This window comes from Dysidea avara, chromosome 1, assembly GCF_963678975.1.
Source record: "Dysidea avara chromosome 1, odDysAvar1.4, whole genome shotgun sequence".
NCBI classification, from domain to species: domain Eukaryota; kingdom Metazoa; phylum Porifera; class Demospongiae; order Dictyoceratida; family Dysideidae; genus Dysidea; species Dysidea avara.
Genome location: NC_089272.1, coordinates 9,240,072 through 9,267,962, shown reverse-complemented (window position 1 = coordinate 9,267,962; position 27,891 = coordinate 9,240,072). Strand labels below are relative to the sequence as shown.

Here is a 27,891-nt window from a genome sequence, read left to right as displayed (position 1 = left end):
ACAATGCAAGGGCTGATATCCATACAAGGGGCTTTTGGTGCAGACGGCAGGGTGCATTATTTGACATAAGGGTTTTCCACCCCAATGCATCAAGCTATCACCAGACCCCAGTTGCTTTCCCTTTTCCATAGACATGAGCTTGAGCAAAAGCATGAATATGGAGATCGTGCACGCAATGTTGAATGTGAATCTTTCACCAACTTGTTTTTTCCACTTCTGGTGGCTTGGGCAATGAAGCTACTGTTTTCTACAACCATCTTACTGATCTTATATCCCAGAAGCATGCTACCTCCTACAACCAGACACTCTCCTGGATGCATTGTGCCATCTCATTTTCTTTATTACGTTCTGCTGTGTTGGCTATTTGATGGAACAGAAAGTTGCAGCCATCAGAACACCCTGCTGTCTCCACTGAGCTGCATTTAGTGGAGAGCCAAATCAGTTAATTATAATAGCGTTTATATACACTTGCTGTATTATTTAAATAATAGTTATACGGGCACAATGTGGAGTCTATGAAATTTATAAACCCTCAGGTCCTTAGTAGCGCCCTCGCTTCGCTCGTGCGCTACAGCCCGGGCCTTAGGGTTTATAAATTTCATAGACTCCACATTGTGCCCGTATAACTGCTTTAGACTCTATTTCACATTACACTCAGATTACTTACCTCATCCACGGCTGTTTCTGCTGTAGGCTCGGCAAAAGCGGCTGGTTTTCTTACGATAATACTAGCGCCATGGCAACTAGACGTCCTCACGTGACAAAATAATCGCGCTTGTTAAATCACCGCACGTGAACAACGCATAGCGATTGGACAAACCGGATTTTGAGCATATGTTATATTGTGCCTGAAGGCGTGGAGTATATTAGAAAACAAGGTGGAGTATATAAGATTTATTACCCATCCAAAACAGCCTAAATAGAGTCTAATTTTATAATATACTATTTCTAAAAAAAAAATTGTACTAAAGCTGATATGTTCAACAAATATTTTTATTCAGTTTTCACCAATACAAACTTGAAGGCATTGGAGAGTTCCTCAGCATTTTTATCCTCAATCATCCAGTCAGTTAAATTTACACCAGAGGAAGTCTACTATGAGTTAGTTAACCTTGATGTCAGTAAAGCCTGTGGCCCTGATCACATATAACTCCTAATCTACTTAAACTATCTGCTGAATTTATTAGTGATCTGTTAAGTCAATTATTTAATCAGTCCATGTCATCTGGAACCTTACCCAAAGGCTGGACAACAGCCAATATTGTTCCTATCTACAAGAAAAGTGAGCGTTGCTTAGTAATAAACTACTGACCGATTAGCTTAACATCCATCGTAGTCAAAGTAATGGAGAAAGTTATTTGCAAACAGTTGATATCTGCTCTAGAAAAGACTGAACGTATCAATGATAATCAATTTGGTTTTCGTGCAAATCGTTCTATGGTTACCCTCAGGGGCGTAGCCAGGATTTTTTGAAGGGGGTTCCAGCACCAGCATTGAGTTACTAGAAGCAGGGGTCTGGGGGCACAGCCGCCAGCTGCTGAGAGACTTTCATTATTTTAATAAATCAAAACTCAGTAAATTGCTATATTTTATGCAAAAAGTACATTAATTATGATGCATTAAGTGCCCCTGGGATGAAGGTAGTACTAGATAAAGTCACCTAGTGGAAACAGACAGCATAACACATAGAGACACATATAGTAATCTGTAAGTGATGGTTATATCTCACTGTGGTATAGGAGCCATGAATCCACTGATACAAATGACAATCAAAACAATATAACTATACAAATATGCATAGCATGAATTCATTTTGCATAACACAAGTGATAAATTACTGGAGCTCTATATCTTTAAACACTGCACACCAAAGCTATAGCAGTATAAAGTCATGCTAAGTTTTGCATTTAATGTTGGAATGTCTGAAAAACTTCATATGGACATGGATATTTAAATGCATGTTCTATTAGAGTATACCTGACTGCTCTATTAGAGTATATCGATCTTTTTAACAAGTTTTGAAGAGGGCTCATGTTACCTCTGTAAATCCTTCCCTGAGAGATGAATGTAAGTTTTATCAATTGTTGTGCTGTGCCATTACACTATATTGCTCACTCATTTTGTCCTGCCACACTAAATGGTGTGTTAGGATCCTGCTTGCAGAAGTCTAAATTTTACAGGGGGGGTTCCTGAACCCCCCGGAACCCCCCTCCCTACGCCCCTGACCCTACTATTGTCTGCTATACATGATTGGAGCTCATGTCTAGAACGTCATAGCACCACTCATTGTGTGTTTTTGGACTTTTCCAAGGTGTTTGACTCAGTGCCACATAAACATCTTCTTTTGAAACTTCATTGCCTAGGCATCATTTGTACTCAGTCCTCTTTTGTTCCTATTGTATGTTGACGATTTGCGAACTGTTGTATATAAGCAATTCTATTCTGAAAATCTTTTCTGATGATGTTGCCTTATAGAGAAGTTACAAGTTTTGCTGATTGTTTGCTGCCGCATGACAACATCTACTCTTGGACTATCAAGTGGTCTAAATGCATCGAAGTGCTTAGCATTTTTAATTTCAAATAAGAAGAAATTAATCACTCTCATGTACAAAATCAACACCACTTCTATCTCATGGAATTCAATTGTTAAATATCTTGGGGTTCATATCAAGTCTAACTTATCATGGTCTCATCATTGTAAAATTGTCTCTGCTAAGCCGGCCAAAAGAACACTTAATTTTTGTGTCATAGTTTGTAGGGAGCTACCACTACTGCAAAATCTGTTGCATACAAATCATTGATTAGATCTTTACTTGAGTATGCCTGTCAAGTGTGGAGCCCACACACTGCTTATAACATCTCTACATTAAAAAATGTACAACATCGTGCTGCTAGATGGGCACGTGGAAGCTGGTGGGATCCTGCTTCTAAGAGGTGGAATATATCCTCTGATGATGGTGCTGATATGCTACGTTGGCCTAAACTTAATGATCGCCGTAACTATCTATGTATCTGTATCAACACTATATGACATCTTCAATAAGAGAACATCCCTGAATTTTTCTGATTATTACGTACCATCATAACACGTCTCCTACAAGAGCTCACGATCTAACAATTGTACCTTTACAATCTACCATCAACAGCTACCGGTTCTTGTTTTTTGTGAATACTGTATTCCTGTTGAACAATGTGCCTATTGATATACTGAGTATCAAATCTGTGAACTCTTTTCATCGTGCCCCTTATCATCTGTTTTGTACTTAGTGATTCTTGTAATTGTGTTATAGTTATGTTTTGTACTGTTCTTGTTCTGTGTCTTGTTATGTATGATGTTGATGCCATCACTAAAACTTCAGGTAGTCAGTACAATCGTACATTATCATTTCCCTAATCGTACGCTAGATGAGTTAGCTACTACTATGATTGCACTTGTGCAGAAATGGGGTTTATGACTGTAGACCTTATTTATTTATTGGCTACACTGATTACACTGTCAGCCGGTGGCTACCAAACAATACTAGAGGTGACACTAGGGGTATTCCAATTCATCAATTGTCGTCCACTCATAAATAGCACGCATGCAAGAGTTCATAATATTATAGTATCTATAATTATTGGCAGAATATCAAGTTGCTATGAGAATTTTAGCACTTTGTCATAATCAACTGGCCCCTACTGGCTACATTTTATCAATTCTTTTCTTTTAACCCTGATATTACACACTTCACAAGCCATCTGTCAGAAAGTGTTTAGATGATGCTGCCCTCTAGCCTCAGAAAGGAGTAGAGTGGCTGGATCCAGTATATAATTAATCTGTAACTACTTATAACTACATGCACCCTTTCCATGCAGGTCATACTTGTGGTCGCATGTGTCCGAAGTTCACCCACATTTGCATGTTAAATTATATTTGTACCACCTTTTCATCATTACATTAATGATGGTTTCTCTCTCTTAAGGGAGATAGGGATTCCATTCTATTATGAACTCTTGACGCATATAATGATATTTTGCATTTTTATCCTTGGTTTCTGCAGTATTGTTTGTTGGTAGACAACGTATTGTTTCACAAGGAGATACAGCTAAACTTGACACATCTGCATGGTAACCCTGGAAATGTTCTAGCGTTGCTAAAACTCTTGATGATGTGTTGAGAGATCACTTGCAGGTACATGCAATGTGAAATGCCACCTATAATATGTATGTTTCACCCAAATTCAAGATGGATTGTTATGGCAAAGCGAATTTTTTAAATGGTATATATATACAATAGATGAAGTAAATGCTTCACTTATTATTCCATCCTGGCTGATGAGGTTACTTCTCATAATATAGAACATCCTTCTGTGTTTTCAGATCAACAAAAAATACATTTTTATCATTTTTGCCTTCAGAGAATCACAGCTATACTATAGGTGCATGGTGAATATTTTCAGAGGAACATTACAGTTCCACTTCTTGACCATATCATCGTGTTCATATTATAGATCAGCAATTTCTCCAGTATAATTCAGATCTTCCATCTCCTGAATTGTTTGAAATGAAACTCCAATGATGGAAGGGCTACTACATAACAAAAGAGAGCTAGTGAGAGGCCATCATCAGCAGCAGTGCCATTAAAGAATGTGACAGGGATATACAATTATATGTTGTGTTGTCTGCACAATGCCAGTGACTTCTGTATTAATTTTGATAAAAAAATCTCTTATACATAATAGTTAAAGGTTACCATGAATTCCATAGCTGTTGTGATGTGGTACTGAGTCGAAAGTTTTGGAGGAAAGTCTAGATAATAATATTATATTACATTTATAGAATGGCCATTGTCCAGGTGGTGTGTGAAGTAGTCCAACATATTTATTGTGTAGTTGGGTGCAGATACAAATCTTCCAGGCATAAATCCAAATTAGTGAGGTAGTTTGTAGATAAATTGCTCAATATGTGATCATTAATGATATATTCCATAAAGCAGAAGTTAATCTAGGTAACTGGTCGATAGTTTGAAACAAGATTCCGATCTGCGCACCCTTTTTGTGAATTTATATAATTAGTGTTATATACTTTCAGTCTTGTGGCAAAATATCTATGTAAACTAGCTAAATCCTTGCATCGTCAATCAGATTCCAACATTACCCATGCATGGTCACTCATTGGGTATGTATGCATGGGATCTGCTATAGCAATTTTGCTTGTACACCCATTATTAGGCACCAGCCTTGTATGCTAGCATAATAATTTTAAAGTGCTTTATAATTTGCATACATGCAGTACATTGATAATGCTAGCATAATAGGTGAATTTTGTCATATTGTATAGCTATTGTAAATAGTTTCTGTCTGTGAAAAATGCTTGTCATGGAAAAAGATGCCATAAAAAAAGATTATGTCTTGCATAGTCTGACCACCATACTTTCCTTCCCAATCCCAACAAAAGTAGTGGTCTAGTGTAAGACAGTAAGTCTAACAGAGCAGTCAGATAAACAGTTGAAATTTAACCTGTTTTATATAGTGGCTAATGTTTTAAGCAATTGCCAACAAGCAAATTATACAGTGGAACTTCGGACACTTTGAGACCAACTGATTTTGATGAAATTTCACTGTTATAAGGAGGCTGTCCGTTTTAGAGGTAACATTGCATTGGTAAGGTTATAAGGACCTCCAAAACTGTTCTTTATAAGGAGGTCAATGCACAGTGTCAGAAGGTTCAGTCCATTAAGAGAGGTTCCACTGTACTCATTCAAATTGATCAGCACAACATTGAGGCTAAGGTAGAATAATTGTGACCAGATTAGTGTAAAGGGGTCTTCCACACACAACCAATATATCAACCTTGATGACTCAGAACCTCAGATTAGAAAATGCTATTTGGTGTCATGCAGCATAGCTGAGTGGATGGAGCAAATTTCAGGTTAATTGTTTCTTTGTCACTAAGATATTATGATTTTCCAAGTTTGTAGAAATGGATGTGTGTGTTTCACCCCTTTTTGCAAATCCAGTCACAATTATGAGCACAATGCATGGGTTGAATTTTGAGCACTGGAGCATAATAGGCTCATTAGGCTGCATGGTGGAATTATAATCAATTATATTTTGGCATAACTGCCGCAAATCATGCATTATGCTATAATATATATATGTAGTAGTTGTAACATGGGCACGAGTGATTTGCCTGAAATATACACACGAGCATGAGGGCGCAGCCCGAGTGCAAGTGTGCCCGAGTGCAAGTGCGCCCGAGTGCAAGTGTGTATATTTCAGGCAAATCACAAGTACCCATGTTACAACTAATATATTCCACTTGGGTGACTCACCTGCAAGTGTACATGGAAACTGCAGGAATGTTTTGCGAGTGCATTTATATGGGACCCTGTGACTTTCGATTGTGGGTAACGTCGTAAGAGCAACGACAAGGTGCTGCTGAGAGGCCGAACATAAGTGTATCGTCACGAGCATGCAGATCGCTTCGATTGTGGGTACGCAATTAAACACAGGAAGCCCAAATACGAGCTGAACAGCTCATAATGAAGCTTAAGTGCACTATAAAGTACTTACTATACTAGCCATGAATAAACTAAAACAGTGAATATGTTTACATCGCTATAATGGCCTAGCCAATTAAGCGCCACGCCCAGTCACTACGCGTGTGTGACATCGCGCCAGGTGTCAAAACAGCAATATAAAGACGATTCATCTACACTAAAGTACTTACTTTACTAGCCATGAATAAACTAAAGTAGTGAATACTATTAATACTAATGGCCAAATCAATTAAGCGCTACACCCAGTGTCTGAGGGACATCGCCACGTGACTATTGAATGTAACATGTTCAATATAAACTAACCTGTGACCTTCTTCATTCAGTAAAAACAATGAACTATCTTCTTCCCCAAGTCCATGATCTATGCCTTGGCTCACTTTACAAAAACTAAAACCCACTATCGATCCTGTGAAGTGTCACTATATTAAAGGAGAGGAGATCACACAGTTTCATCAAAGAAATCAAATGATTTCTGAGAACGCTTGGAATGCATTAATGAGAATAGGAGGTAGTATATACAAGTTATATCAAGAGTTAATAATACACACTATTATTAACTCTTGGTTATATCATAGATAGTATACCACTGTGGTATACTATCTATGGTTATATCACTCCTAGGAGGGATATTATATAGTTATACAACGGCCACGAGTGCTCTGCCTGATATAAACGCACGAGCCTGAGGGCCGTTAGGCCCGAAGGCAAGTGCGTTTATACAGGCAGAGCACGAGTGCACGTTGTATAACTGTTATGTACCACTCACCTAATAGGTGGGGAGAGTCTCACAAGACAGCTGTAACACTTATAAAGTCAGGTTTCTAACATCGATTTTTTCAGACATTCCAACGTTGTTCTGTTGTTGGCCCTGCGAACTAGTCGGCTTCAACATGTCAGTATCCGGGATATGTACACAACATTATCCGGAAAAAATGTTTCGTGAAAACATAGTGAAAATTTTCTAAGTCCAAAGTGTGCCCAAAAAAAAAATTCGCCCAAGCCGGACGTTGCGATGACGTTCCCCTTGCAGTACTGCAGCCACCTGAGATATTGAAAGCTAGTACGCTATGGGTTATATCACTAACCTGCATTCGCTGTTCGACTCTCATTATGTAGTGCTCAACATGCCAGCGTGATCACTCAATCGTCATATAGACTAAGTGCCAGACTAATCGCCATAGTGATTCCCTCTAGCGAAAAAAGTAGCTAAATAGACGTTTTAAGTAAACAAAACCCAACTACTAAATGATACTAGTCTAATTCTTACTATTCTCACTGGCTAAACTCGAATCTGGTGGCATGACAAAACTGGTTACCACAATCGAACGTAAAGGTTAGTATTATTTAGAATATATTTGTTTTATTGAGTCATTGTCGAAGTGGACTACAGTTTAATCTGGGCTAAGATGGCACCAGACTAGTAAGGTGTATAAGTACGCTTATATATATGTAGACTAGAGTTGTGGCCACCCGTGTTGGCTTTTTCGATCGCCATTGGCTGCTTGTAAACATTATCACGATGGGGTTGGCTTTTTTTTCACCCCTTCTAGGTATTTGTCCCGTTTCACTTTAGGATATTTAGCTCAAAGATTTTCGCTTAGGCTCCTAGGCTATGGGCAAACACCTCGAACAGGCTCTGCCTTCTGTGTACACCCTCCAGTGCCTAACTGGTAAAGTAGATAATAACAACAACATTTCCCTACTTAGGCCACTTCAACTAAATCTTTTGTTTCTCGGGCGAAATTCAGCCAAATGAAGGTCGGTAGGTCGGTAAAATAAAAATAAAAATAGGCTATTTTGCTAGCTGAAGAGTGATATTGCGAGTCAAACGGTGGCTAAGCTACATTACGGTTGCTGTATCACTTGTGAGTAAGCAGCTATATGTTGAGATATTTAGTGTTACTTACTTTTTGAGAGCTTAACGATAAATTTGTAACTCCTTCGTGGCGTTATCACTCTTTGCAAGTGATCACGTGATTAACATAATTATTTTATGCTGAAAAATATAGGGTCGGTCGGTCCCGAGAAACAAAAGATTTAGTTGAAGTGGCCTTAGGTGGCCTCCCCAAAGTTGGCTCCGAGCGTGGCGCTTGGCCGGAATCTGGGTGGCCTGCGGATCAAGTCACGATGGGTTGGCTTTTTTCACCCCTTCTAGGTATTTGTCCCGTTTCACTTTAGGATATTTAGCTCAAAGATTTTCGCTTAGGCTCCTAGGCTATGGGCAAACACCTCGAACAGGCTCTGCCTTCTGTGTACACCCTCCAGTGCCTAACTGGTAAAGTAGATAATAATAATAATTATACGTATTGGTGACGTTATGGCCCACAATCGACCTTTACATGTCAGGCTATAAAAGAATTCGAGTGATCTGTGAAGTGTCCTTCCACCTATTAGGTGAGGTGTCGTAGTGGTCTTTGCCACCGGCACTTGTGCTATGCTGCATAAACCACAGCCAGTGCAATATCTGTATATTGCACTGCGGTCAGTGCATTATAACTTATAATGCACTCGTTGTGGTCCACAACCAGTGCGTTATAAGTTATAATGCACTCGCTGCGGTCTGCAGTAGTGCAATATACAAATTATGGCACTGGCGGTGCCTTTGAACTGCCCACGCAGAGTGGTACATAACTTGTATATACTGCCTCCTATTCTCGTTACTGCATTCCTGAGCACTGCTAGCAGTGCTATTATACAACTTATACACCTTCTCTTCCCTTTGAAGTGAGGTGTGAACGTGGTATATATATATATATATATGCCACAGCCCTTTCAGTAAAGTTATAACACTATCGACTATATATTTAATGTATGAATATTATAGCAAGCTAATAATATAAGTAGTGTAAAAAAATGTTGTTGTATATAAGGTATAGCTCTGATAACCTTTAAGGAATCAAAGTGATGTTTCTTCCTGTGGGGCACATAGTTCACATTTAGTTATTCAATCTAAACTATATATCATCTGCTACACATCACACACAACAGAGGAATGTATAGAAAGTACACAGATGTTAAACACAGGCCCCATAAGCAGGAAACCAGTACGTTTGATCAGTGATTGTGCATGGTCATCAAAGACGTGATAACCATTATGCATTAATGGATTTATTTAACTAGCTAGGCGGTGATATGGTTGCATGCACCTGCAGCTGTTGCACGTATTATTATTATAATGTAGATTACATGTGCTTTTTTCTATACAGGTGAATTGACAGTGTATAGGCCAGGGGAACATCCCCCCTGAAAAAAATCCACAACTTCAGTAAAAAGGTCCACATTTAAAGCTGATAATTTTAGTAGCGAAAGTCCAACCTAAGGATTTGTGTTATGTATAGTACGTGACTCAAATGACACCAAATGTATATTATAGCCTTTAAATGTATACATATTTTTTTGAAAATTTCCTGGGGGCATGCCCTAGGCTCCCTATGCCTAGCTGCATACAAACAATCCTGCATTACATCACACAAATGCACCCCACCTTAAGCTTTACTGGTCACAACCCTACAGTGGTGTAATGGGATATCTAATTATTATGTAAGCACAGGATTTGTTGTGTCTGCAAGATTACTTGTAAGGTACTCAGCAATTACAATTGGGTGCATATCCATTATAAGACTGTGAGAAGATGGATCATTAGCAATAATCTGGACACCCTAGCTATGTTCCACAAATCACCACTGAAGCTCTTGATGGTGAGCATCAGGACCACACAATGTGCCATCTAGAAGAAACTGGAAGTCACATATGCATATGGTGCACCTAACTATACATTTATGTTCCGAGCTTCTGTTCAACAAGGAACTCGTAAGTGGAAGAAATTCCATAATGTTGTGGCAATTAGAAAAAAGAGTAACTAATTGCAATGACCTAGGGAATAGAGCTCTTGTTGCATAAACCCTAAAACCTTCAACTCCCAGCTAATATAATTATTCTCCCACCCACCCCTACACACACACTATTGTCATTGATATACATATTAAGACACATGTACAGTTTTTAATATGATCATGAGAATCAGTTGCTGGGTGTGGTAACTGCGGTTAATGATTATACTAGCTATACAGTGTATAGATACTCTAACAAATATACTGTAAATCGAATATGAATTCTATGAACTTTCATCAGTTTTCAGTAACTTTTTGTCTATAAGCATTATACAGCAGTTTTTGACAACATGCATTGATTCTCAGTTACTGTTCTGTTACCTATACGGTGCTAATACCAAGAGCTATCAAACTCATGGTGTATTTTTGAAGGTGGACTGAATCTCCCCCCCTTATCTGATTTCATGGTATAGAGCTACACTACTGCAAATACAACAGTAAAAAAAATTAAGTTTATTTGTTAGCATGTAGTTTGTTTAATGTAGCAGTGCTGGCTTGATCCCTCTTCCTGGAATTACAATGTTTAATGTGGAGATGGTCCTGCACATAGGGCAGGTGCCAATGCTAGTATAATTATAATGAAATACATACTAGATGTATGCATATACATACAGTTGTAGCATCAAGCTTATACTAATTCAATGTCTCATATAGTGCTGCGTTAGTACAGCAAATTCATTTTTTAGTTTAGTTCTAGTTCTAGTACCCATATATAGTCCACTACAGTTTTAGTTCTAGTACCCAATTCCACCATAATTTTAGTTAGTATTAGTTCTGGTACCCCATATTTCTGTAATTTTAGTTAGTATTAGTTTCATTTTAGTTAGTGTTAGTTTTAGTGTTAGATATCTTCACATGTATATACTAACCTTGGTAGCACCCCCTAGACTTCCAGAAACTTTAGATTTTTCAATTTTATTTCCCATTTTATATTGATGAGGCAAACTGTACCGAGAATTCAATTCTTCAATTAATGCACGCAATTCACTGTTATCTACTAAATTCAGTAGTACATTGTTAGCACCTATAGAGGTTGCAAGATGAAATGTATAATAGCCTTATGTTTATTGTTATTAGGGTTGTACAATTTAGATCCTATAACTACGTATTGGTAAGGAGGACTGTTTCAACTGGCTAGAAGAACCTTTCCTTTCTTTTTCTTTTTCCTTTGTCTTTTCAATTTCAGCTGCTTCAAAATGTTTATAAGCATCAGTATGGCATGTCTTCAAATGCTTCTTCAAGTTTATACAATATTGTCCTTTAAATTCTTTATACAACCACAAATCAAACCATCAGTATTTTTCACAGTACACACACTTTTGTCCTTGATCTTATCGTACCTGAAGTAGTTCCACACTCCACTTGACTTAGGCCCTCCACCTGGTTCAACACAATTTCCTCTTACCATTGTGCACAAATAAACAAAAGCTCTAATAGAACTGTGCTTAATAATCTATAAATTAGCAGAATTAATGCTGAACAACAATGTTTTATGGTAGCATTTGCAGGCATCACCATCTTCAAAGAAAAGTGTTTAAGTGGTTCTAGTGTATAATACCCTTTTATGTAGGATTGCTTGAGAAACCTTTTAGTTAGTTCTAGTTCTTGAACTAAAAGTTTTAAAGGTTTTGGTTTAGTTCTAGTTTTTGAACCAAAAGTTGAAAGAATTTTAGTTTAGTTTTAGAACTAACAATTTTAGTTTAGCTCTAGTGTACTAGAACTAGAATTAAATTGCTGTACTAAAACTAGATTTAGTTCTAGTTCCTTAGAACTAAAACAACACTAATCTCATAAACAACCAAAACCAGGTGCCCTATAGACCTTCAGCACTTGTGCTGTAAAGCCTTAATAAATAAACTTATGTCCATTTGGTTCCACATGGGGTACTTTGAGATAATAAGTCACTCTCTAGAGTTTCTATGGACACATATACATGAAATTGACAAGGAGAAAACATCCTAACCGCCTGGTAGACTCCTGTAAGCATTCAAGCATTAATCGAATGGCAGCAGGTTGGAGGCTGTCTATAGGTACAGTCAAGGATTTTTTTCTCCTTTCTCCACATACTTTATGTAACAACTTTAAACAGGCTGTAGGACCAGACCTTCAGCACAAGAAAGCCTTAATAAATTTAAAAATCAAAATAAAATGAGTTTGATGCTTGACCCCTTTTGTGTTAGGGTGTTTGTACTCCCAGCCTGTGTTTATGCATCTATTTGGCTTCTTGTGTGCATTAATGTGCATGTGTGTAGTACGTACCAGGAGCCCTAACTTTTTAAAATCGGGCTAAGTATAAATTACTGCAGGGATAAGCAGTTGATATAATACTGTAACTGTTTTATGTTGGTAGCTATGGAAGTGCATTTGGAGATACTGAACCGCACATTACTGTACTGAACAAACCATTTTATTCACAAATTTGTAATTTAAATGGTGATGTTTCCATATGTTGTACTTTTAGTGTTTAATAAAACCAGCCTCAAAATAGAATTTATATACGTATGTATGTATGTAGCTCAGGACTTGGTTATAGTTAAAGTTCAACAGCCACTGTTAACTTGACAATGACCATTTGTGAATGGAATTTAAAGATTATCACTGGATTATGTAATAATGTTTTGTCTTTCTTTGGGTACCATATTTCCTATTGAAGGCAAAAGTTGATATCTTCACAATTGATTAGTACAAGACAACAACATCCTCAGTGAAGTTAACTTGACGTTACCAAGAGTATACAATAGAAGCCAATAGAATGGAATGGTTTCTATTATACTAATATTTAAAAAATTGTTAATTTAAAAATGAAGTAGGGATCTATGCAATAAAAAGTAGTGAAACAAGAGATGAATGATGGTGTTACAGCATAGCTCAGCGGGAAGTCCCTACTTTGGCATTGAACAAAATAATAATAGCTAATGTGCCAAAGTAGGGACTTTCCCACTGAGCTATGCTGTAACACCATCATTCATCTCTTGTTTCACTACTTTTTATTGCATAGATCTATACTTCATTTTTAAATTAATAATTTTTTAAATACTAGTTTGTCTAGTTTTTTGTTGTGGCACAGTTAGCTACAATATAACTTGTATTAGTCCACTTGTATTTTCCACATCTGTAGGTATGGGAAAGGCAGTTAGGCAGATACCATCACTTATAAACATCTTGCCCATTTGCTCAGTGAGAAGTGGAGTTCCCTATATTCTGTGGTTATGGGCAGGCTTCGCTGTAGTTTGAGGTTCTCCTTGCTGCACTCTTCAGTAATGAGTATCAGGGATCGCATTCTAGATGCAAGCATCCCTGTGCATAGGTGGTGGAGACGGGGGGGCCATGCCCCCCCCCCTCCCACTTTTTTGGGACACTGTTTGCAAGAAAGATCGAGATACTCTAATAGAACAGTCAGGATCTGGATACTCTAATAGAGCAGTCACAGTATTCATAGAAGCAGTGTAACAAATTACTTAGCTACGTATGTGTAGTTATAAATAAGGAAATGTAATTGGTGGAGAGCAGCTATTGTCAGCAAGTTGTGACCCTTTTTTTTTTTTTTTGGTCTTCAACTTATAACTGGCCTGGCCCCCTCACTCTTTGGCCTCCTCCACCGCCCCTGTCCCTGTGTGTCTTCAGCTGTCGACCTTGCTGTTGCTGAGGGATACCTGTCTCCTTTAGGACAATGTTATTATATTGTGCTTGCTTCTTTTTCTTATAATAACTATGTCTTCTAGAACAATGTAACTTGTAACTGTTCCATCATACATGACTGTTGAGTGTTGTATTAGAGTATATCTCCATGACTGTTGTATTAGAATATATCTCGAGTCAACCAAGGGGTGTGCAGCTAGTTATAACAACAAGGAGTGAGGTGACCTTGTTTATTGCTAAGTAAACAGCTAGATTGTTAAGAGGTCGGCTCTTTCGCGAATATCTTTATTTGGGGGGGAGTGGTCGCAAACCTATCGCAAACGGGATCCCAATTGTGAAGTTGCAGATATCTAGCAAGTGTAACTCATATAGTAGCGTCGGGACTGAAGCGCCTCTGAAATCCAGCTCTGAAATAATTCTGTAGCGTCTAAATATGCTCCTGAAAGAAAGCGTTGATACGAAAAATTAATGCCTCGATATGGTTTCGCCGGTTGGATGAAGAAGAAGACAAGCAGCTTGATTGAAGATAAAAGAAAAGACAAGGCGCAGAGGGTCTACACTCGTTGGAACCCCAAAAGGCACATCCTACTGGTGAGTATGTTATTGTGGCGTAAAATAGCGGCCATGTGCTGTTTCGTTTAGCCTCTAGCCTTGCGACTGTGGTCAGGCAGTGAGGCAGTGAGGATAAAATTCGAGTTTTGTCGATTTTTAAAAATTCTATATCCGGTCACCTGTTAGTGTTTTGTTATATTTAATGCTGTAGTATGTATTATATATGGACTAGTACTATTCCGTAAAGGTTATTCTCGTCATGTAAAATTTCTCTAGGGTGATTTTTGAAGGCGTAATTTTGGGCGGCGCGCGAAAGTTTCACCGCGATCCCTACTTAAACGGTACTACTGTACTCTTGACGTTACACAAAATTGTGATACATGTTGACATGTGACCATACATAGTTGATAGGTGTCAACAGTGAGTGGCTTCTGGGATTTAGCTAGGTGGTGTTGAGGGAATTTGCAAACAGCATTTTATTGGTTTGACATATCAATAACATTTACAATTACTTGCATTACTATACTGCTTATTCACCAAATTCTTCCTTCAAATTTTTTTACCAGGAACTTGATCTTGTGGCACTTATGAGCTCCTGACATACATAGCTAGTATAGCACCAAAAACATGTCTGTTGCCAAGCGCCAATAAGCGATCATTTGATATCCACCCGTCATCTATATGTATTGCTTTTATAAGTCCCTACATCTATATCATACATAGGGACCTCTATAATTACATAATAGGCAAATATAAACATCAAATGTTCTCTTGGATTGGCAACAGAAATCTTATGTACCACATGTCATGACAGTCATACTATTATAGTGCTGTAACATGATGTATAAGCACTATATTGTTTGAATTAACTTGGTCTCAATTTATTACGCCTTAAGCTTCCTCCTCCTGTACATTACATGGCAATACAGAGCATAGTGCATTTAGTTGCATGCTCTATTACATTAGGGCAGTGTATGCATTCAGATGTACACTGCAGTGGTGAATATCCATGTGCAAATTCATCATTCAGAATTTGTTAAAAACTAGTCACATACAAAAAAACAATACATTACAAAAACAAGTACAATTTTGATGTTATTCTTCTATAATTCCAGCCCAGAATTTGTTAATAATCAAAAGTCACATTAAGAAATTACAAAAACAAGGATACAATTATGAAGTTAGTCCTCTAAAATTCCAACTTGAATATTGTTAAAAGTCACACTCACATACAGAAATTTACAACTAACACCCAACAATAACACACAATACAATTATGAAGTTGATATTGAAGATATTACAGATGAGACGCTGCCTCGTTGAAGATAAGGTTCCAACTCTGAGCACTGTGATACTGCAGATGATAGTGATGATAATGATGCTCGGAAAGTTCTTGGCTTTATGGCATGTTTTTTCATATACTTTAGAAAATGACTTGATAGTGATTCTTGAAGTTCGTGAGACTGTAAACAAATAGTGATATTTTATGACTTAGCTACTTATTAAATACTGTAAATGATTATAATTATACAATTAAAGTGGCACTAAATAAATGCAGTATATGTACTTCTAAACTCCAAAGAATGAACAAGTCGATATATAGAATTGATACAATTTTTACCAATGAAAAGTATGTTCCTATCCTGTGAATGCACAGTCTCAGAGGTACAAACTTGACTACATCCTGGACTCTCACACTATCATTGAGTTCACACATCTGTGTTATCAGCATGTAATAATGGTATATTGTACACAACAACAAGGGACAACTTACTTCAGAAAAATCTGCTCCGCCAATTCCAACAATGGTGATAAACAATGGTAAGCCAGATGTCAGCACAAGTTTTTTAATGGGCAGTGACTTGTCGGTCATGACATTGCTCTGTAGCAAACGGGAAATACATCAAATATTAATTTTGGTGAGGGTGAGAAAACAGACAAACATACAAGAAGAGTTAATTATAAAACACATTTTATAAATGGATAGTCAGTCATGGTAATTTAAGATATGCAGGAAAGACATCACATACATATATGTGATGATTGTGAAGACTTCCCTCCATGCTACAGTTAGCCCCTATTGTACATATTAAGACGCAGCAAACAGAGTAGCTTAATTGTATAAAGTCGTAAGAGTGTGATCTCAATTTATATAGGAATCACTTAATGCAATAAATTAGTAAGTGTAGAGTTAATAGTTTTATTTCTTACAGTTAGTATCACTAGATGGTGATAAGTCTTGTCTTCTCTGCTAACTGATATCAATGCTTGCTCTATTGCCTTATCCAAGATGGCAGAACAATTTGCAGGTCCATCTAACTCAATTGATTTCAGATGATTTTTGTATGCTTTGATCACATTCTAACACAAAATTGTGCACAAGGAATCAAATAACACATGATTATTCATCCTGTATGCACAAACCCACCAAACTAGAGCCATAAAAAGTTACATACACAATATAACAAACTGCTAAGGTTTGCAATGCACAGGTTAGCAAATACGGCCTACAATTATGTAGGAGTAACATGTTTTAACAGTGCGTATTGAAGGCTTAACTTCTCTAAGACTTACTTCAATTCCGTCAATGTTAGGATTATCAGGGTTTTCATTTAATGCAGTACAGGATGATGTGATTTTACTGTCACATGAATGGCCTCCAAATCCATAAGCAGTAATAGAAGAACTATAGTTGCATTCATCCATCAACAACCTTAAAGTCTTTAGACAGTACATGTATTCATTATTATCCTATAGTGGGTATAGTGGGTATCAATCACACTTCAGAATGCTCAGTGTGATGATACCTGATATTCTGTGAAATAGTGGAGGGAATCTGGTGAAGTTCGTTTGCCATTTGACGCCTATTGGAATTACAAAACACATTCAGTAGTAACTAGGAGAATTGTATGTGTAGTTATACCCCCAATCGTACACTGAATCAAATAAACTCGTATATGGTCATTTTTATAATGTTTGCTTAGAGATTGTGGTAATCCTAGTTACCTGGCACAGCCTTTACAAAATGTCAGACATTACCGCTAAACAGTTAAATAATGCTATAGCTCAGGACTTACTGTAAAGTCCATAGCCACTGTTAGTTTGACACTGAATCCATTCCTAAAATAGTAGTGCATGGAATGAATCGGAACAGCCCTAAGAAGATCATATCGTGATTACACAGTACACCAAAACTTTGAGCAATACCTGATTGAACCAAAGTGAAGTGTTCCAACTGTTTCATATTTTTTTTTCCCTTTGGACATTAACTTGATTTCTTTAATGTAAACATCACCATATTCCCTATAGAAAACAAAAGTGTAATTACCTGATGTCTAGTTTAGATCATTCATAAAACTGCACCACGTTATGAAACTGAGCATGACATGGCTTAACAGAAATATATACTGTATACTAATTGTGTTTGTGATGAGGGCAGTATAAAATATAATGGCACTTACTCTGGTGAACAGATTTCTTCTAGTGAAGTGTAAAAGTACCCCAAAATATCATGCTTACCATTTCTATAAGAGAACACAATTGATCATACTGTAGCTATAGTGACTCAAGATGATGAAAAACCTGTTATACTGGTATACACTAAAAAGGAGTTGCCGGTCCCACTGGTTGCTACACAACTTTGAAACAGGCTCAGAAAATGTAGACCACCTGAATGGCATGGACACAAACAAATTGATATGGTAACCAGGAAAAGTAAGGTGTTATCAGTTAACACAATAACAAATTACACTATGAAGCTATTGTATTTTGTAAGTCTTCTAATACATGAACTATGAACTTACCGAGGGTTAGATGTGTTATAGGCCACATCAGTTCGATGTACCAAAGTGAACATGCCATTTCTTTGCAGCTTTGAAATCTCCAGAAATGTGTCAATCTGATAATACAAAACAACACATCATTAACTATTAGTTTCAAGAGTGTAAACACTATAAGGGCAAGCATACATACTTACCTTATTAAAAATTCCTTTTTTGTTCAGTTTAGTACAGAACAGTTGCATGGTGATGTTATATTTTGAGTTATCATAAACCTCACCCCATATACAGAGAGATGCTTTAGGAACCACTTTACCTACAATGGGCTCACAGGCACAACATAATGCTTGGCACAAATAAACCACAAACAAACTTAGGTTTGGTGTTTTTATTCTACAGTTAAGTGATAATAGCATTTTTACAGAACATGGGAAATTTTCACCCAGTAACTACTTAAGTGTAAGCCAACACCGCATGGACAAGAGCTATATCTACTACTTACCATGGTGGGTCAGATCGACTTCCAAATATTCCGAAGTGATCAACTCTTCAACAGTGAGCTTTGCCTCTCCAATTGCAAACTTTTCCAACAGTGTTCCAACAAGTGATTCATTCTTAGCTACATAAACCACTAGCTTGTAATCACCTGGTCTTCTTGGGTGATGTGAAATGGTAAAACTGTTTGCAAACTGCAATAATTTTACAGTAAGCACATTAGTGGTAAATCAGGTTAGTGAATGCAATAACGATGCAGGGAATATACATAGTTGCCTGTCAACTAAACCACTTGAAAAGTACTTGTCTGCCCAGTATAGTTGTTTATGGAAGTGCCGAACTGTTACAATAAGTTTTGCATATGGTTATGCTGTTCTTCTAGCAATCCAACTAGCTACGTATAGTAAAAGTGATAGATAGTGACTTTGTGTTAGAGTGTTATAAGCTCTGTTTTTCAATGCAAAACTTAATATGGCAATCAAATACCATATATATGTTAGTTCCTAAAATCGATGCGGCGATTATTCAAAATCGGCCAACACTTGAAAATGATGTTTAAGCCCTTACTTTCAAAATTGATCGTGGCACTACTCAAGTGCAGCTACTGCACTTAACCAAGGATATACGGTACTTAGCTATAAATGTGCTAGGTACAAATGAGAATAGATGATATAGTAGGTAACAGCAGTATAGATTCACAGCAGCTAACATTTTGCAAAAGTCTTGCATTTTATACTCTAATAATATATCACTATTACTGCATTTTTACAGGGTTGACATTGGCCATTTAGTGTAGTTGTAATTAGTGGTGAGAAAATTAGCTACACCACTGCAATAATGCATGCTATGAGAACACTTCTAATGACATTTCGATTGTAGAGTAAGCCACCAATGTTCGACCACCATCGGTTCGGACACGATTTTTCTTTAAACCCATAAAGAAAATTTCTACTCTTGCTATGCCTTTGGAGAGGTCTAGGTCATAAACTCTTGCATGCAAAATTTCAGACCTGCAGCTTTCTTAGTCTGGCTGTAGGAGCTGCAAAAGTGACCTGTTCGAATGTTCTCAATTCTTGGACAAAAATATATATTATCGGTCAAGTGCCACTGCTCGTAATGCTTGAAGCTGATCAAGTCTTTCTGTGCTTTATATGAAAGAACAACTCTTATACTCTCCAAATATATGCAGATATTTGGCTTAGTCCTTATTGGCTGTGAATTACAAAGCTCCAATGTCACCTCTGTCATGCAATCTTAAATTCGGCCACATGTGAAGCTCGTGCAAATCAAATAGTTACCTATATCGAATTCAAAGCTATTTTTATGAACATTGAGAGCATCAGCTACCGTTCAATAGTAAATAGATACATGCACAATTACTGCAACTTGATTTTTGCCCGAATGGCTACATTGCATTTAAGCTTCCCTGACAGTAGCAGCCTAGCTACTGCACCCAGCACACATATACACAATCCAAATCCACTTAAATGGGGTTTTGACTATCCCCTGTCTTAAAATGTCGAAAGTTTCTCTTCAAAATGTCCAGGACATTAGCCAAATCGAAATACTCTAACAGAGCAGTCAATTACTCTAATATAATTAACGATCAGCCAATGTATTATCACATGTAATCAGTATTTAAGCGTTGTAATCAACAAAATTCACATATTAGTAGTCTTATTGAAGTAAACATGCCTGGGTGTGGCCTTCAGATTTTCTGACTGCTCCAATTGTATAATAGGTGACTGTTCTATTACAGTGTTTCGATCTGGCTAATGTCCTGGACATTTTGGAGAGAAACTTTCGACATTTTTAAGACAGAGGATAGTCAAAACCCCATTTAAGTGGATTTGGATCGTGCATATGTATGCTGGGTGCAGTAGCCAGGCTGCTGTCAGAGAAGCTTAAATGCAATGTAGGGGTAGGGTAAAACTGGGACGGGGACAGGGACAATAGGGGTAAAACCGGGACGGGGAAAATAAGGGTAAAACCGGGACGGGGACAGGGACAGCCATCAAGAGTAAAACCGGTACGGGGACAGCCAAGGGTATAGGGACCACTGACGCAAGGGCTCATCTACTGCGTACTTAGCTACTACAGCTATGACCAGAGCTTCATGAATTAGCTAGCTAGCTATGTGTTGTTATAGTATCGTGTATAGTGATAATAAGCGATTTTCTCTGAAGGGATTGAATCTTGGATTGGATAAAATTTATGTATGGCTAAGCAAAAAAAAATCAAGTAGCTTTGAAGTAATTTAACCTTTAACTGCCATATAAGGTTTGAGAGATTTTGATGTCCTTAGCTAGTGCATGGCTTAGCTAAGAAAAAATCAAGTAGCTTTAACCTTTGAACTACCGTATAAGGTTAGAGAGATTTTGACGTCCTCAGCTAGCTATATAAACCCAGACCTCACACTAATATAAGACACTCTTGAGCGGTTTTTCAAATGGATTGTGAAGTGAAAGATCAAATCATTTCGTGCTCAGATTGTATATAAATACTTTGTGCATACATGCTCCTGCGGGAGGCCTGCACAGTATTAAAACTACTTTCTAGCAATTTGAATGTAGCTAGCTCTGGGCTATAGCCAAGTTGTAGATTACTTGGAGAATGCTGACACAACGTATAAGGAGTACATCAACACTTTGGATGCTAATCCTCCCATCCAACCTAAAGCCGGGAGGGACAGTGTTTCTTTATGATCTAGGCTTAGATGAAGCACATGCAGTGGGAAGTCAAGAAAAAGAAGCTAAGGCAAGTGGCTAAAAGTGCATTCTGAAAATTAGTTTACTCATATGCGCTTGTATACTACTGATATTATAGGTAGCTACGCAATTCAATTGGCATGTGTTCAAATGCATTTCATATGTATACATCAACACTACCGTATGTTATTATGTTTGAGCACTACATGCTGCATACAACAGAAACAACTTTTTTGGTTTTTCTCTATTATGATTAGCTGTAGGCCCAACTTTGTATGGATATTATATCATGCACACGATTTTAGCTAATTATCCTGGATATCAAAATATTTGTCCTTAATTGTAAATACGCTATACAAATGAATGTATTAGTTTTCTGTTTACATCCACAGGTATTTTCAGCATACAATGAGCCTGCCAGAATGGAGCTGAACTATCATGCTGGAATTTCTACCCACACATTAACTCATTTAGCTCTTGCTTATCACACATCAGTCCAGTGCTTTAATACTGATTATGCAGATAGTATTACAGCAGTGCTGCTAATTGCAGCTTGTATGGATGAACACCTATACCTGCATGGCCAATATTGAATTGGACAATGAAGCTGCTACAAAAAATGCCGTATACAATTTCCTTTCTCTGAAAGAAGCCAATGATAAAATGTTTGATCTTTCTTCCTCCTCAGAGGATCTTTATTAGTCTGAGATGGATGAAGTTAAACTTCATTGTTTTTGTTTGACTCCTTGGATTGAAGGATTGTATTTTCCATCCCAGGCCATGTCATGGGTTATTGTGGAACTGAATTTCCCAGCACGCCACCTCAAAAGGCACAATATACCATCACTGATTGAATTGAGGCTACTGCCTATACAGCAAGCGGTGTAAGGGATCAGTGTTATGAATGCAAAGGTAAATCAAAAGTTTGTCATGCCTGTTTACCAATAAAAGTCCATGAGTAATTCCGATCAGCATAGAATCAATCAGCCTCAAAGAAATCAATAACTTGTCATTGTCATTTATCATTATGATCAGCGTTATTAGCTTGGTGGTGCACCATCAATACCGAAGGACATTGTGTCTCTATCAAGATGTGGCATGGATGTCCCTACTATTATGATGGTATGAAGTCAACAAAACAACAGTGATTTGTCAAATATTCCTCTAACATGCATGGCTACAAAGTCAATTGGTTCATATGCTAATTACCTTTTGTAGAGAATAACTCTGTTTTGCATGCCACACATTGCTATACAGCTACAGGGTACATCTATGATTTTTCTAAGCATTTGCTTTATTGTGCTATTGGTACTGAGCTGCATTTTTAATCCATGATTTTGGTGTCTTGCATAGCTAATCCTATATTTTCAGTGTTTATCATGTCATTATTGTCTTATCAATATAGTTAGCTAGTGGCAATCTTATATTACTAAGTATAACTATATTATAGCTCCTGCATGCTGGAAGTATATATCAGCCACCCTAGCCACTGAGCCATTTTTAATTTAAACATCATCATGAATATGAATTAAGTATAATTGCAGAACCTTGGACAGCGAGTACAGCTATAAATGCAATGTACACAAAATCAATATGCAAAATAATACACATATGAGCTACTGAAAATTCTTGTGTATGGATCCTCGGTCAACATGACCACATGCATGCATAGTATTAGTATTAAATTATGGACATGTATAAAAACAGACACAAAAAATAGCTGCTAGTAGGCCAGAGGCCTTTTAGTCTGTCCATATCCTGTTGTTGACCAGAAATGGTCTAAATTAGCTATTCTTAAAGTTGTATCTGACCAACTTGGGTCAGCTGTGCATGTGGGCATGGCAAGGAAAGCAAATACACTAAGTATATAACTAAAAATTATAGCTATACAGCTAACATACAAACTTCATTGACTTCAAATTAAATCTGATCACGATATGTTTATACTAGCTACAGCGGAATGCCATGCCGACTTTGCTATCCAGCGGCTTGAAGACTAATCAGCTCTTCCTTCTAATTAAACATCGCCAGTATTTATGATGGGCAGCTAGGGATATAATTTGCTGTCCCCGTCCCGGTTTTACCCCACCCCTGCAATGTAGCTATTCGGGCAAAAATCAAGGTGCGGTCATCGTGCATGTATCTATTTACTATTGAACGGTAGCTGATGCTCTCAATGTTCATAAAAATAGCTTTGGATTCGATATAGGTAACTATTTGATTTGCACGAGCTTCACATGTGGCCGAATTTAAGATTGCACGACAGAGGTGACTTTGGAGCTTTGTAATTCACAGCCAATAAGGACTAAGCCAAATATCTGCATATATTTGGAGAGTATAAGAGTTGCTCTTTCATATCAAGCACAGAAAGACTTGATCAGCTTCAAGCATTACGAGCAGTGGCACTCGACCGATAATACATATTTTTGTTCGAGAATTGAGAACATTCGGACAGGTCACTTTTGCAGCTCCTACAGCCAGATGAAGAAAGCTCATGCAGGTCTGAAATTTAGCATGCAAGAGTTTATGGCCTAGACCTCTCCAAAGGCATAGCAAGAGCAAAAATTTTCTTTACGGGTTTAAAGAAAAATCGCGTCCGAACCGATGGTGGTCGAACATTGGTGGCTTACTCTAATTCGTTATTGTTATTATTATCTACTTTACCAGTTAGGCACTGGAGGGTGTACACAGAAGGCAGAGCCTGTTCGAGGTGTTTACCCATAGCCTAATTCGTGAATCGGTAGCCAGGCAGTACCGCTATTTAGCTACTAAACTCATTCTTAGCAACGATCTGCTTCTGTGATCGCCCTCCAATTCCTACCTGCATGGAGTTGATTCTACGCTGTAGGCTTGAGACTGACTATGGGCTGACAGGCCACGTACAAATCAGAAAGTGCGTTAGAAAATGCTCCAGATTTAACTACACATGCAGGAACACAGAGGATTACTTACTCGAGGGCTATCTGTGTTCCAGACAACTTCAGTGACGCCTACGTTCTTCCAAACTTTGGACTCGTCCTTCAGAGACAGGCAGCACATAACCGCACCGTTGGACAGTGCCGTCTTGTCTGGTAGATTACTGCAAGATACGGTCACTGCTACGTTCGTAAGCTCCATGTTTCAAGTGAGGTTTCAAGTCTGACTATCCCAATTATAACGACTCAGCTTTTATAATGTGATCACTTCACACGCCCGCCAATATTCGCGTGCGTGCCACTTTATGTGTGCCATGTGACTGTACTGCAGCATGCGGATAGTCTACTACATGAATTACACTTATATAATTACAGTTGGGCATACACCGATTTGCCATAGATGAGGTTTTGCTGTCGTAGACAACACCACAAAAGTAATTATCGTGTATTTGACAGCTAGGTACGTATTCTATGTGATGTGTTTAATTCATTTGAGGGATCCTTCATTTGGTACCCATGCAGTCTACTGACTGAACAAAGAACTCACCAGAAAATTAAGTAGCTAGCTACTACATTATAAAATTATTGAGTTGAGTTCCAAACTGTGGGAACAGGCCTAGCCAATAGCTCGGATCTTGTATAAAAATTGTATCTGTGATGGGCTATGACATCCGGTCACTGCAGAACGAAGCATTGTATCAGATGACCCCGTTTGTCGGAAATAAGTATTGCAAGCCTTTTTGTAAATACGATATTAGCCGCATTGGACCCATGGGGCACCAGAACACAAAAAAACACCAATGGAGAGAGAGATCTAGAGTGCTAGCTTATTATTCACTTGCAGAACTCAGTATTCATTCTTATGCTACTGATCTATACACACAAGCCTTAATTAGCTACTATATATAGTTGCCTGCCTTCAAGTTGTGTTTGTGGGAAACCAATGACTGTTGAGCATACATGCATGCCTATAGCCAGTAGCTATAAAAACCTATTTTTTACAACTAACCAAACCTGAGAGTGGGGGGGGATTTGTTACACATGTAAACAAAATTTGTATTTATGTTTGATGTATATACATATTGTACTCTGTTATTATTGTTGTGATTGTCTAATAGCTAAAGTAGTGAAGAGAGAACTTGTGTAGAGTGTCAGTGGATGGAGAAGGCCGAAGGGGGGCTGGGCATATACTTCCCCAGGAAGTTTTTGAAATGTAGCTGTGATGAGATTGAATCTGGAAGATTTGAGAGAAATGACCGAAATCTGGATGTTTTAAGAAAATGGTGAATTGAAAGATTTAAAAGAACTACGTACTATAGAGGTAGCATAGTTACAGGGTTTGAAAGTAGTTTTTATTGTTTTATTAGCTAGATTTTAGGGCAATTGTAATCGTGGACTGTAATAAAAGTAACTATGACTATAGGCTGAATTGTAAGGCAATCTCTAATCAAATAGTGGAGTGGAGAAATTTTTTGCAAAATAGCTATCTCAAGGTAGGATCTTGAGGTACTTTTAGCCAAATCCCTGTAAGAGATTTAAGCTGCACACAAGTGCACATAATAGTATTATATGTAACTTTGAGGTTATACTTTTCTGTGGTGCAGCTTGGTATATTTTAGCCTGACTTTTACAACTAGCCCAATCACCATTTACAACTAGCCAAAAGTCACAACTAGCTTTTTGGCCACAACTAGCCCCCTGCCTATATAGCTGTTCCTTTGACAGCTTTTCTTACTAAGGCATAACGAATTGTCTATGTAGGATATCAGGCAGTCAGAAATTTGCCACAATGTTTGCACTGAACCACCATTATACAGCCTTTGTCAGGAGAAAAATTTCACTACCAATCTGCTACCATTGAATATGGTTCCTGGCTTGATGTGAATGCAGAGTTTTTGAGTACAGGATAGGAAGATGGCCTTTTTGATGTAAAAGTTTTATTCTGTGAATGGTATCCCACTAGGGACCTGTGAGAAGGCTTATAGGCTGTGAATACAGCAAGTCAGAAACATGTCTTTAACCCTTTGCTGGGATGATTCTTATGCATCATCTTCTTTAGCTCAATGCTATCATCAAGCTGAATTTGTTAATACCATACTATTATATAATTCTTTGAAATTGGTTAGTGCAGCAGCAATTCTGCACTTACGACTGTTAAACCACATTCAATCCAGTTTCTGTTCACAAGCAATCATGACCGCTTAATGGTAGTTATTCATTGAGTGATAATTGTCTTCTAAGCACTTTATATATTCACAACTTGCTTTTACTTTGCAAACCCAGAGGTCTTCAGACTACTTGTATTTTACTAGATGATTGTTGAATTAGATGCATGACCATGACATAAAATGTTGTGGCTGCATTATGGGATGTCATTATAGTCAGTAAGCACATTCACCTGAGCCCCACCAAATATAGTGATATTAAAGAAGTGAACATGGGTTCACTCCCAATGGTTTTGTACTGGAACAAGCATGTTTTCATGTTGTAAATGTCCATACTGAATGTATGGGATATTTTTAAAGCCTCTTATATACTCACTTGTTCTTGCCCGTATCAAAGTGCTTTTTTAATTAGCCCATTGATGGCAAAATTCTCCGGGACCTCTGGCCGAATTACTGAATCGCATCTTACTAACCGTCCAGCACACAAAACTACTTAGTAACTTTTTTTAAAAGTAACCATAATTATATCTAAATACTCGCTATAAACTAAGGAGGTCGACTGTACTGTTTTTGTTTACATAACAGTAACCACAATGAAGTTATCAAAAAACAAAGTCTAAACTTCAGTAAAAACCAGCCCGAACAAACAATGGAATCCCAACTAGCTATTTACTAAGGTGTATTACACTACAAATAACTATTCTATACAGTTTATTTATAGTGCATGGTAATCCATTCCACAGCTGGTTTCTTCGTGATTTGTCCCATTTCTGCTGTTGCACATGCGTATCTGCACTCGTGTCCACAATACCACGTCTGGGATAAAGCAGCTGACTGTCGACTTTACTTGTCTCCATCGATGTATAACACTTTCTATGTTAGGTTTTAATGCGAAAAATAATTTAATAGGTTACACTTTACGCTATTGCATAACAAATGCACGATCATGTGTCAAAAATGATTATAACATACACAATCATAGTGCCTAAATACTAATTACATCATCAATCTAACAAAGTTCCAACAATCCTGGAAACTGACAAAAGTATTGTTTTACATGAAATATATATAGCTATGTTTCAGTGAGATGCCACTATATACATATAGTAAACTGTCAAAGCAGTACACGTTGAAAAAGTCTTATCGCTACATAGATAGGTTGGGTTTGCTAGGAAGTTGAATGATATACTGACTTGCCCATCAACTA

General features: G+C 37.6%; 2 protein-coding genes across 6 annotated transcripts in view; one reads left to right on the top strand and one right to left on the bottom strand.

Moving 5' to 3' along the window:
• LOC136255542 (zinc finger protein 431-like) overlaps positions 1–27,891 on the top strand; it is a 135,508-nt gene that overhangs the window by 86,395 nt on the left and 21,222 nt on the right. The window lies entirely within an intron of this gene.
• Positions 15,629–26,277, bottom strand: LOC136255350 (copine-8-like). 3 transcript variants are annotated; one of them, XM_066048095.1, is made up of 14 exons: positions 24,557–26,275; positions 18,904–19,090; positions 18,599–18,717; positions 18,426–18,520; positions 18,205–18,291; positions 18,084–18,146; positions 17,830–17,925; positions 17,700–17,778; positions 17,430–17,486; positions 17,197–17,373; positions 16,834–16,983; positions 16,397–16,504; positions 16,244–16,339; positions 15,629–16,085 (listed from the first exon to the last, which is right to left on the bottom strand). In XM_066048095.1, the coding sequence occupies exons 1-14, from the start codon at positions 24,719–24,721 to the stop codon at positions 15,897–15,899; spliced, it is 1,668 nt and encodes a 555-aa protein (XP_065904167.1). In that variant the 5' UTR covers positions 24,722–26,275; the 3' UTR covers positions 15,629–15,896. The 3 variants fall into 3 exon arrangements, with proteins under 3 accessions (XP_065904167.1, XP_065904183.1, XP_065904175.1); XM_066048111.1 differs by having other exon boundaries at positions 18,904–19,079; positions 24,557–24,680; XM_066048103.1 differs by lacking the exon at positions 18,205–18,291 and having other exon boundaries at positions 24,557–26,277.

Coding starts and splice junctions, on each gene's coding strand:
- LOC136255350 (XM_066048095.1), bottom strand. CDS start 24,721: ATGGAGCTTACGAACGTAGCAGTGACCGTATCTTGCAGTAATCTACCA. Junction 19,091..24,556: donor GGAACACAGATAGCCCTCGA/GTAAGTAATCCT, acceptor AAATTATTGCAG/TTTGCAAACAGTTTTACCAT. Junction 17,779..17,829: donor CTTCACTTTGGTTCAATCAG/GTATTGCTCAAA, acceptor TGATCTTCTTAG/GGCTGTTCCGATTCATTCCA.